Raw genomic sequence first — 12,614 nt, 5'->3', positions numbered from 1 at the left:
GTGAAAAAGTGTCACTGAATACTGCAGAATATAATATGATATAATACAGCTGGCAGGCTGAGATCCAGCACGGTATAAACTACTCAGACTACAGTTTTCACCTCTAGGTAGACCACGCATTCAGCTCTTACATCTATACATCGGATTAATAATGTTACACATAAAAGATTTTTGGCAGAACATTTTGCAAAGGATTTTACCGTCGCAGTGTTTTCAGCCGCGATTGACTCTGACTTTGTGATTTCTCCATAGTATGAGCTTCCTGAGGTCGGAATTGCAACCAAAACCTCACACACAGTTATGTTATATCACCAGCTGATTCCAAACTTCGTGGGATTTATTGCATATTTCATGTGTATTTACCTTAAATCGCGATGAACACGGCTCGCGTTGACAGCATAGGTAACCGCGTTGATGCTATGAACAATACTGCAAACGTCGGTAAGTTGTTTACAAAGTGTACCTGTCCTCATGCTTATATTTCCGTCATGTATCATTGTTTACCTGATGTCCTGTGGATCTGAGAGCTGTTTGTGTTTTCATACAGTCTCTAAGTTACACATACAGACACACGTGTTGGCGTGTAATATGAAGTTCGCTGTGGGTAACCCAGATAAATTTGTGATACTATCACCGATCGTGTTTTATATTCACGGCTACAGACGCGTATGTATTTAATCCCAACCATATTCTGCAGTTTTCAGTGACACGTTTTCATTCACATCAGACATGGCTGTCAGCTTTAATGTTATGCGATGATGATAATAGTAGGCACGAGTGTGGTAAAGTGAAATGATCGGCGGCATAGATAACGTTATCAGGGTTTTTATTAAAAATTAGGCTATATGTATGGCCACAATATACTTAAATATGCTCAGATTTTAGATGCATTAAGTTGTATCATATGAAACGTTTACTTATGAGTATAATCACACTAGTACTGACGATTATATATACCTGGCTGACAGAGATATGGATTGGCTCACATGGTTTAACGGTAGCGCGCATGTTTAGTTATATTTTCCTACCATTGATCACCAGTACGAATCCTGATCGGGATCTTTTGTTCATGTCTTTGCTGGTCAAGTAATTATATATATAGTACTAAAGAGGGCTGATGTGTTATTGTTGGGACCAAAAATAGCGCACAGCAATAGATTCATGTCATGATGTTTCAGCGATAATAAGAAACCTTTAAAATGTTTATTTCCTGGTTTGTCGCCTCTTCTCAGGGGCCACACCTACAAACACATCTCTCTCTATGGCCAGATAATTTAACCACCAGCCAATCTGCACCAGTCTACAGCCACAATTAGTTTGTTTTATTGTGTTACTAGAGTGTTTTAAATGTTTAGTTCTGATTCACTAAAGTCAAAAAATTAAAAATCTACTTACTTACTGACTTAGTCAGCAGAAGACCAGCAGCTGCTGTGTTCAACCAGGACACAGTCTAACTTTAAAGAAAGTATTGATTCATTACACATCCAGATCAGTTCAGTTGCTCAGCTATCTGTTTGGGAGGTATGGACTGTATGTCTAGATAAATGAGATTTGGATTATACTGCATGAGTTGTGCAAGAGTCTGTAAAAGGATGTTTTGATGTGGTTTGCTGTTGTTAAAAACAGTATCTTATGACTGAAGTTCATCAAGAACTTTTTTTATTCTTTGTTTACAGGAGGCATGCAAGCGTTTTCTAAACAAATACACATACAAATGATCATTTGGGGTTTACATCATTTGTACAAGGCAAATTGCAATTTTGTAAAACTGTTGTGGCTTCATGTCAGTTACTTTAGAGCTTAGCCTGTGCCCTCTTCAGCTGATCCCTCAGTTCCAGACGAGCTATGGAGGAGAGGTGCACCTCATCTGGCCCATCAGCAATGCGTAGAGTCCGCACATATGAATACCTGAGGAAGAATGTAGTCATACTGGCATCAGGAAGGGAATTAGTTTAACATTTATTCTCATGTGCATGTGTGGGAAAAAAACAAACAAACTCACATCTGTGCTAATGGGAAGTCTCCAGACACACCGGCACCTCCATAGACCTGTATAGCACAGTCCACCACCTTACACGCCATCCTGGCTGCTGCCACCTTTATCATAGCAATCTAGGAAGAAAACCAGTGAAAAATTAGTAGACGTATTCAATGACTGGCTGTGTCCCAATACCTTTTGAGACCATGTCAATACATTGTTAGAAATACTAGCCACTTTAGGTTCTAAATGGTAACCTCAGAGGCTAAATTTAGACTTATATCTGCAAAATGATGGTTGTGACCTAGAACAATGACGAAAAAAAATGTTTTAAATGCTATATCCATCCATCCACCCATCCGCTGTCGTCCGCTTGGTCGTGGGGGCAACAGGTGGAGCTGAGTATTCTTGGCGTCCCTTTCCTCAGCAATGTTGTCCAGCTCCTCCTTCCCAGGCAAGACGAGATATATAATCTCTCCAGCGTGCCTGTAAAACCTCCAGTGGGAGGCATCCAGATCAGATGCCAAAACCACCTCACGTGGCCCCTTTCAATGCGAAGGAGCAGCGGCTCTACTCCGAGCTCCTCCTGGATGTCTAAGCTCCTCACCTTATCTCTGAGGCTGAGCCCAGCCACCCTGCAGAGGAAACTCATTTTGGCTGCTTGTATCCACGATCTCATCCTTTCAGTCACTATCCAGAGCTCATGGCCATAGGTGAAGGTTGGATCATAGATGGATCGGTCAGTTCAGAGCTTTGCCTTCCTGCTCAGCTCCTTCTTCACCATGACAGTCCTACGCAACTTCCGCATCACTACGGATGCCGCACCAAACCGCCTGTCCATGTCACGCTCCGTTCTACCCTCATCCATGAACAAGACCCCCAGATACTTGAACTCCTTCACTTGGGGCTACAGTCCATGGCCTCATATTTGGAGGTCTTGACTTCCATCCTGCCTGCCTCACACTTGGATGCAAACCGCCCCAGTGCATGCTGGAGGTCACAGTGTGACGAAGCCAAAACCACATCATCTGCAAAGAGCAGAGATGCGATACTGAGGTCCCTGAATCGGACCTCCATCCACGGAGTCCCCATCGGCACCCTTTCCTGGACACCGCTCAGAGACTCCAAGAAGGTTGGGTACTCTGAACGACTGTTTGGTGCATACGCACAAACAACAATCAGAGACCTCCTCTTTGTAACACACAATCGCATTGAAGTAAACTCCAAGACAGCGGCACTCAGCCGGCAGCTCGTGAATATCCCCTCACCCGCCAGGCGCCTCTCACCCTGGACAGCTCCAGGGTTATGCTTCCAGAGGCAGAGCTGCGCGTGGAGCTGAGCCCAACTGTATCTAGTCAGTACTACTCCAACTCCCACATCAGCTCCAGCTCCTTCCCCACCAGAGAGGTGACATTACATGCCCCCAGGGCCAGTCCATGATGCCAGGGGTCAGTGTGACCGGGGGCCCCGCCCCTTCCTGCTGCCTGGCAAAAAGTCACAGTCGAGACCCCACAAGGTAGTGGCACCATGTAATGGCTTGAGGCCATAGTGCAGTATGTAGTCCAAAATGTTATGAAAAAGTCATAGTATGACTAAAAGTCATAGTATAGTATGGGTTTCCAAAAGGGCATTAGTCAGAGTACAGAATATCATCTAATAGAGCATGAAATCACTGTACAGTAAATCTTCTAAAATGGCATGAAGCAGTGTTTTTCGGACAACATACTATACTATGACTACTTTATGCCATTTTAGATGACATAATATACTACGACATTTTTTAGGCCATTTTGGACACGTGCTGTACTATGACTTTTTTTATGCTGGTTTTGACGACATACTATATCATGACTTTTTTATGCTGTTTGGGACGACAAACTTTATGACTTTTTTATGCCATTTTGGACAAGATTCTGTACTATGACTGTTACATGCCACTTTGAACAACAAATATAGTATGACTTTTTCATGCCATTTTGGTCGACATACAATTTTTTTTTCATGCAAAAATGACACAACCAAAGATGCAATACGATGATACGGCAAAAAATGTCAAAAGGTGACATGTCCATATTTTCACGTTTGCCTCACTATAGCCTTGCCTTTTCGGTCATTTTTTCAACATGCAATTTTATGGTGTTTTTTGCCGTTTTTGTAACAAATTATGCTGTGGCATTTCTTTGCACCCTATTTTATGCTGTTTTAAGGTGTTTTAAGCTCTTTTTGGGACATGTCATATTTTGACATTTTTGACTTACTATAACCTTGCCTTTTCGGTCATTTTTTCAACATGCAATTTTATTCTGTTTTTGTCCATTTTTGTAACAAATGATGCTGTGGTGTGTCTCTGCACGCTATTTTATGCCATTTGAAGGTATTTTCAGCAGTTTTTGGGACATGTCATATTTTGACATTTTTGCCTTACTATAGCCTTGCCTTTTCGGTCATTTTTTCAACATGCGATTTTATTCTGTTTTTGTCCATTTTTGCAACAAATTATGCTGTAGCGTTTTTCTGCACATTATTTTATGCTGTTTTAAGGTGTTTTAAGCTCTTTTTGGGACATGTCATATTTTGACATTTTTGCCTTACTATAGCCTTGCCTTTTCGGTCATTTTTTCAACATGCGATTTTATTGTGTTTTTGTCCATTTTTGTAACAAATTATGCTGTAGCGTGTTTCTGCACGCTATTGTATGCTGTTTAAAGGTGTTTTAAGCTCTTTTTGGGACATGTCATATTTTGACATTTTTGCCTTACTATAGCCTTGCCTTTTCGGTCATTTTTTCAACATGCGATTTTATTCTGTTTTTGTCCATTTTTGCAACAAATTATGCTGTAGCGTTTTTCTGCACATTATTTTATGCTGTTTTAAGGTGTTTTAAAGCTCTTTTTGGGACATGTCATATTTGGCCTTTTTTTCCTTACTATAGCCTTGCCTTTTCGGCCATTTTTTCAACATGCGATTTTATTGTGTTTTTGGTTGTTTTTGCAACAAATGATGCTGTGGCGTTTCTTTGAACGCTATTTTATGCTGATTAAAGGTGTTTTCAGACATTTTTGGGACATGTCATATTTTGACATTTTTGCCTTACTATAGCCTTGCCTTTTCGGTCATTTTTTCAACAAGCGATTTTATTGTGTTTTTGGTTGTTTTTGCAACAAATTATGCTGTGGCGTTTCTCTGAGTACTATTTTTATAGTGTTTTAAGGTGTTTTAAGCTCTTTTTGGAACATGTCATATTTTTGACATTTTTACCTTACTATAGCTTTGCCTTTTCGTCATTTTTTCAACATGCAATTTTATGGTGTTTATGGTTGTTTTTGCAACAAATGATGCTGTGGCGTGTTTCTGCTTGGGGGTGGGGCTTGATGGCGAGAGCCTGGTGGCCGGGCCTTTACCCATGGGGCCCGGCCGGGCACAGCCCGAAGAGGTGACATGGGACCTCCTTCCCGTGGGCTCACCACCCGTAGGAGGGGCCGTAGGGGTCGGGTGCAATGTGAGCTGGGCGGCAGCCGAAGGCGGGGACCTTGGCGGTCTGATCCTCGGCTGCAGAAGCTAGCTCTGGGGACGTGGAATGTCACCTCTCTGGTGGGGAAGGAGCCTGAGCTGGTGCGCGAGGTTGAGAAGTTCCGACTAGATATAGTCGGCCTCACCTCGACACATGGCTTGGGCTCCGGAACCAGTCATCTTGAGAGGGGATGGACTCTCTTCCACTCTGGAGTTGCCACTGGTGAGTTTACCGGCGTAAACTCCAACGTACAGGCACCGAGCCGGGGGGTAATAAGTATTGCCACCCCTGCCCGGCGCCTGTACATTGGAGTTTACGCCGGTGAATGAGAGGGTAGCCTCCCTCCGCCTTCGGGTTGGGGGACGGATCCTGACTGTTGTTTGTGCCTATGGTCCAAACAGCAGTTCAGAGTATCCACCCTTTTTGGAGTCCTTAGAGGGGGTGCTGGAGAGTGCTCCTTCTGGGGACTCCCTCGTTCTGCTGGGGGACTTCAACGCTCACGTTGGCAACGACAGTGAGACCTGGAGGGGCGTGATCGGGAGGAATGGCCCCCCCGATCTGAACCCGAGTGGTGTTTTGTTATTGGACTTCTGTGCTCGCCACAGATTGTCCATAACGAACACCATGTTCAAGCATAAGGGTGTCCATATGTGCACTTGGCATCAGGACACCCTAGGCCGCAGTTCAATGATCGACTTTGTAGTCGTATCGTTGGACTTGCGGCCGTATGTCTTGGACACTCGGGTGAAGAGAGGGGTGGAGCTGTCAACCGATCACCACCTGGTGGTGAGTTGGCTCCGATGGTGGGGGAGGACGCCGGTCAGACCTGGCAGACCCAAACGCATTGTGAGGGTCTGCTGGGAACGTCTGGCAGAGTCTCCCGTCAGAAGGAGCTTCAACTCCCACCTCCGGAAGAGCTTCGACCATGTCCCGGGGGAGGCTGGGGACATTGAGTCTGAGTGGGCCGTGTTCCGTGCCTCCATTGCTGAGGCGGCCGACCGGTGCTGTGGCCGTAAGGTGGTTGGTGCGTGTCGGGGCGGCAACACCCGAACCCGCTGGTGGACACTAGCAGTAAGGGGTGGTGCCGTCAAGCTGAAGAAGGAGTCCTATCGGGCCTTCTTGGCCTGTGGGACTCCGGAAGCAGCAGACAGGTACCGACAGGCCAAGCGGAGTGCGGCGGGGGCGGTCGCCGAGGCGAAAACCCGGGCATGGGAGGAGTTCGGCGAGGCCATGGAAAACGACTTCCGGACGGCTTCGAGGAGGTTCTAGACCACCGTCCGGCGTCTCAGGAGGGGGAAACAGTACTCCGTCAACACTGTGTATGGTGGGCGACGGGGCGCACTGCTGACCTCGACTCGGGATGTTGTGGATCGGTGGAAGGAATACTTCGAAGACCTTCTCAATCCCACTGACACGCCTTCCGTTGGGGAAGCAGGGCCTGGGGACCCGGGGATGGGCTCCTCTATCTCTGGGGTTGAGGTTACCGAGGTGGTAAAAAAGCTCCTCGGTGGCAGGGCCCCGGGGGTGGACGAGGTCCGCCCGGAGTTCCTCAAGGCCCTGGATGTTGTGGGGCTGTCGTGGCTGACACGACTCTGCAACATTGTGTGGACATCGGGGGCAGTGCCCTTGGACTGGCAGACTGGGGTGGTGGTCCCTCTTTTCAAGAAGGGGGACCGGAGGATGTGTTCCAAGTACAGGGGGATCACACTCCTCAGCCTCCCTGGTAAGGTCTATTCGGGGGTACTAGAGAGGGAGGGTCCGCCGGATAGTCGAACCCCGATTCAGGAGGAGCAATGCGGTTTTCGCCCCGGTTGTGGAACTGTGGACCAGCTCTGGACCCTTGGCAGGATCCTTGAGGGTGCTTGGGAGTTTGCCCAACCAGTCCACATGTGCTTTGTGGACTTGGAGAAGGCATTCGACCGTGTCCCTCGGGGAGTCCTGTGGGGGGTTCTCCGGGAATATGGGGTTTCGGACTCCCTGATACGGGCTGTCCGTTCCCTGTATGACCGGTGCCGGAGCTTGGTCCGCATTGCCGGCAGTAAGTCGAACTCGTTTCCGGTGAGGGTTGGACTCCGCCAGGGCTGCCCTTTGTCGCCGATTCTGTTCATAACTTTTATGGACAGAATTTCTAGGCGCAGCCAGGGTGTTGAGGGGGTCCGGTTTGGTGACCTCAGGATTAGGTCTCTGCTCTTTGCAGATGATGTGGTCCTGTTGCTTCATCGGGCCGCGACCTTCAGCTCTCACTGGATCGGTTCGCAGCCGAGTGTGAAGCGGCTGGAATGAGAATCAGCACCTCCAAATCCGAGACCATGGTTCTCAGCCGGAAAAGGGTGGCGTGCCCCCTCCGGATCGGGGATGAAGTCCTGCCCCAAGTGGAGGAGTTTAAGTACCTCGGGGTCTTGTTCACGAGTGAGGGAAGGATGGAACGGGAGATCGACAGGCGGATCGGTGCAGCGTCTGCAGTAATGCGGACTCTGCACCGGTCTGTCTTGGTGAAGAGGGAGCTGAGATGAGAGGCAAAGCTCTCGATTTACCAGCCGATCTTCGTTCCTACCCTCACCTATGGTCATGAGCTTTGGGTAGTGACCGAAAGAACAAAGATCGCGGGTACAAGCGGCCGAAATGAGTTTCCTCCGTAGGGTGGCTGGGCTCTCCCTTAGAGATAGGGTGAGAAGCTCGGTCATCCGGGAGGAGCTCGGGTAGAGCCGCTGCTCCTCCGCATTGAGAAGAGCCAGATGAGGTGGCTCGGGCATCTAATTAGGATGCCTCCAGGACGCCTCCCTGGTGAGGTGTTCAGGGCACGTCCCACCGGTAGGAGGCCCGGGGGAAGACCCAGGACACGCTGGAGAGACTTACGTCTCACAGCTGGCCTGGGAACGCCTCGGGGTCCCCCGGGAAGAGCTGGACGAAGTGGCCAGGGAGAGGGAAGTCTGGGTTTCCCTGCTTAGGCTGCTGCCCCCGCAACCCGACCCCAGATAAGCAGAAGAAAATGGATGGATGGATGGACAACCAAAAACACCATAAAATTGCATGTTGAAAAAATGACAAAAAAGGCAAGGCTATAGTAAGGCAAAAATGTAAAAATATGACATGTCCCAAAAATGGCTTTAAAACACCTTAAAAACAGCATAAAATAACGTGCAGAAACACGCCACAGCATCATTTGTTGCAAAAACAACCATAAACACCATAAAATCGCGCATGTTGAAAAAATGACCAAAAAGGCAAGGCTATAGTAAGGCAAAAATGTCAAAATATGACATGTCCCAAAAATGGATTAAAACACCTTTAATCAGCATAAAATAGCGTGCAGAGAAACGCCACAGCATAATTTGTTGCAAATACAGCCAAAAACACCATAAAATCGCATGTTGAAAAAAATGACCAAAAAGGCAAGGCTATAGTAAGGCAAAAATGTCAAAATATGACATGTCCCAAAAATGGATTAAAACATCTTTAATCAGCATAAAATAGCGTACAGAAAACACACCACAGCATAGTTTTTGTTGCAAAAACAACCAAAAACACCATAAAATCGCATGTTGAAAAAAATGACCAAAAAGGCAAGGTTAGTAAGGCAAAAATGTCAAAATATGACATGTCCCAAAAAGAGCTTAAAACACCTTAAAACAGCATAAATAGCGTGCAGAAAACGCCACAGCATAATTTGTTGCAAAACAACCATAAACACCATAAAATCGCATATTGAAAAAAATGACCAAAAAGGCAAGGCTATAGTAAGGCAAAAATGTCAAAATATGACATGTCCCAAAAATGGCTGAAAACACCTTTAACACATAAAATAGCGTGCAGAGAAACGCCACAGCATAATTTGTTGCAAAAACACCAAAAAAACACCATAAAATCGCATGTTGAAAAAAATGACCAAAAAGGCAAGGCTATAGTAAGGCAAAAATGTCAAAATATGACATGTCCCAAAAATGGATTAAAACACCTTTAATCAGCATAAAATAGCGTGCAGAGAAACGCCACAGCATAATTTGTTGCAAAAACAGCCAAAAACCACCATAAAATCGCATGTTGAAAAAAATGACCAAAAAGGCAAGGCTATAGTAAGGCAAAAATGTCAAAATATGACATGTCCCAAAAATGGATTAAAAACACCTTTAATCAGCATAAAATAGCATGCAGAAACACGCCACAGCATAATTTGTTGCAAATACAGCCAAAAACACCATAAAATCGCAAGTTGAAAAAAAAAATATGACATGTCCCCAAAAAAGGCAAGGCTATAGTAAGGCAAAAAATGTCAAAAATATGACATGTCCCAAAAAGAGCTTAAAACACACTTAAAAAAGCATAAAATAGCGTGCAGAAACACGCCACAGCATCATTTGTTGCAAAAACAACCATAAACACCATAAAATCGCATGTTGAAAAAATGACCAAAAAGGCAAGGCTATAGTAAGGCAAAAATGTCAAAATATGACATGTCCCAAAAATGGATTAAAACACCTTTAATCAGCATAAAATAGCATGCAGAAACACGCCACAGCATAATTTGTTGCAAAAACGACCAAAAACACCATAAAATCGCAGGTTGAAAAAATGACCAAAAAGGCAAGGCTATAGTAAGGCAAAAATGTCAAAATATGACATGTCCCAAAAATGGCTTAAAACACCTTTAATCAGCATAAAATAGCGTACAGAAACACGCCACAGCATAATTTGTTGCAAATACAGCCAAAAACACACCATAAAATCGCATGTTGAAAAAAATGACCAAAAAGGCAAGGCTATAGTAAGGCAAAAATGTCAAAATATGACATTTCCCAAAAATGGCTGAAAACACCTTAAAACAGCATAAAATAGCGTGCAGAAACACGCCACAGCATCATTTGTTGCAAAAACAACCATAAACACTATAAAATCGCATGTTGAAAAAAATGACCAAAAAGGCAAGGCTATAGTAAGGCAAAAATGTCAAAATATGACATGTCCCAAAAAGAGCTTAAAACACCTTTAGAACAGCATAAAATAGCGTGCAGAAACACGCCACAGCATCATTTGTTGCAAAAACAACCATAAACACCATAAAATCGCATGTTGAAAAAATGACAAAAAAGGCAAGGCTATAGTAAGGCAAAAATATCAAAATATGACATGTCCCAAAAAGAGCTTAAAACACCTTTAAATCAGCATAAAATAGCGTGCATAAACATGCCACAGCATCATTTGTTGCAAAAATACAGCCATAAACACCATAAAATCGCATGTTGAAAAAATGACCAAAAAGGCAAGGCTATAGTAAGGCAAAAATGTCAAAATATGACATGTCCCAAAAATGGATTAAAACACCTTTAATCAGCATAAAATAGCATGCAGAAACACGCCACAGCATAATTTGTTGCAAATACAGCCAAAAACACCATAAAATCGCATGTTGAAAAAAAATGACCAAAAAGGCAAGGCTATAGTAAGGCAAAAATGTCAAAATATGACATGTCCCAAAAATGGTTTAAAACACCTTTAATCAGCATAAAATAGCATGCAGAAAACGCCACAGCATAATTTGTTGCAAATACAGCCAAAAACACCATAAAATCGCATGTTGAAAAAATGACCAAAAAGGCAAGGCTATAGTAAGGCAAAAATGTCAAAATATGACATGTCCCAAAAAGAGCTTAAAACACCTTAAAACAGCATAAAATAGCGTGCAGAAACACGCCACAGCATCATTTGTTGCAAAAACAACCATAAACACCATAAAATCGCATGTTGAAAAAAATGACCAAAAAGGCAAGGCTATAGTAAGGCAAAAATGTCAAAATATGACATGTCCCAAAAAAAATGGATTAAAACACCTTTAATCAGCATAAAATAGCGTGCAGAAAAATGCCCACAGCATAATTTGTTGCAAATACAGCCAAAAACACCATAAAATCGCATGTTGAAAAAAATGACCAAAAAGGCAAGGCTATAGTAAGGCAAAAATGTCAAAATATGACATGTCCCCAAAAAGGATAAAACACCTTTAATCAGCATAAAATAGCATGCAGAAACACGCCACAGCATCATTTGTTGCAAAAACACCAAAAACACATATAAAATCGCATGTTGAAAAAAATGACCAAAAAGGCAAGGCTATAGTAAGGCAAAAATGTCAAAATATGACATGTCCCAAAAATGGATTAAAACACCTTTAAAACAGCATAAAATAGCGTGCAGAGAAACGCCACAGCATAATTTGTTGCAAATACAGCCAAAAACACCATAAAATCGCATGTTGAAAAAAATGACCAAAAAGCAAGGCTATAGTAAGGCAAAAATGTCAAAATATGACATGTCCCAAAAATGGATTAAAACACCTTTAATCAGCATAAAATAGCGTGCAGAAACACGCCACAGCATAATTTGTTGCAAAAACAGCCAAAAAAAACCATAAAATCGCATGTTGAAAAAAATGACCAAAAAGGCAAGGCTATAGTAAGGCAAAAATGTCAAAATATGACATGTCCCAAAAAATGGATTAAAACACCTTTAATCAGCATAAAATAGCATGCAGAAACACGCCACAGCATAATTTGTTGCAAATACAGCCAAAAACACCATAAAAATCGCATGTTGAAAAAAATGACCAAAAAGGCAAGGCTATAGTAAGGCAAAAATGTCAAAATATGACATGTCCCAAAAAGAGCTTAAAACACCTTAAAACAGCATAAAATAGCGTGCAGAAACACGCCACATAGCATCATTTGTTGCAAAAACAACCATAAACACCATAAAATCGCATGTTGAAAAAATGACCAAAAAGCAAGGCTATAGTAAGGCAAAAATGTCAAAATATGACATGTCCCCAAAAATGGATTAAAACACCTTTAATCAGCATAAAATAGCGTGCAAAAACACGCCACAGCATAATTTGTTGCAAAAACGACCAAAAACACAATAAAATCGCAGGTTGAAAAAAATGACCAAAAAGGCAAGGCTATAGTAAGGCAAAAATGTCAAAATATGACATGTCCCAAAAAGAGCTAAAAACACCTTAAAACAGCATAAAATAGCGTGCAGAAAAACGCCACAGCATCATTTGTTGCAAATACAGCCAAAAACACCATAAAATGGCATGTTGAAAAAAATGACCGAAAAGGCAAGGCTATAGTA

At 43.4% G+C, this 12,614-nt stretch overlaps 1 protein-coding gene across 1 annotated transcript in view; it reads right to left on the bottom strand.

Moving 5' to 3' along the window:
* Positions 1-738: 738 nt before the first annotated feature.
* Positions 739-12,614, bottom strand: part of acad11 (acyl-CoA dehydrogenase family, member 11) — a 33,793-nt gene continuing 21,917 nt past the window's right edge. The window contains exons 19-20 of the mRNA XM_042510266.1: positions 2,003-2,112; positions 739-1,908 (exon numbers count right to left, since the gene is read on the bottom strand). Of these exons, the coding sequence (XP_042366200.1) occupies positions 1,794-1,908; positions 2,003-2,112 (225 nt within the window). The 3' untranslated portion in view covers positions 739-1,793. The remainder of the gene's footprint in view (positions 1,909-2,002; positions 2,113-12,614) is intronic.

This window comes from Plectropomus leopardus, chromosome 21 (genome assembly GCF_008729295.1).
Source record: "Plectropomus leopardus isolate mb chromosome 21, YSFRI_Pleo_2.0, whole genome shotgun sequence".
NCBI classification, from domain to species: domain Eukaryota; kingdom Metazoa; phylum Chordata; class Actinopteri; order Perciformes; family Serranidae; genus Plectropomus; species Plectropomus leopardus.
Note: the sequence above shows the minus strand (reverse complement) of the source record. Positions and strands in the feature narration are given on the sequence as shown.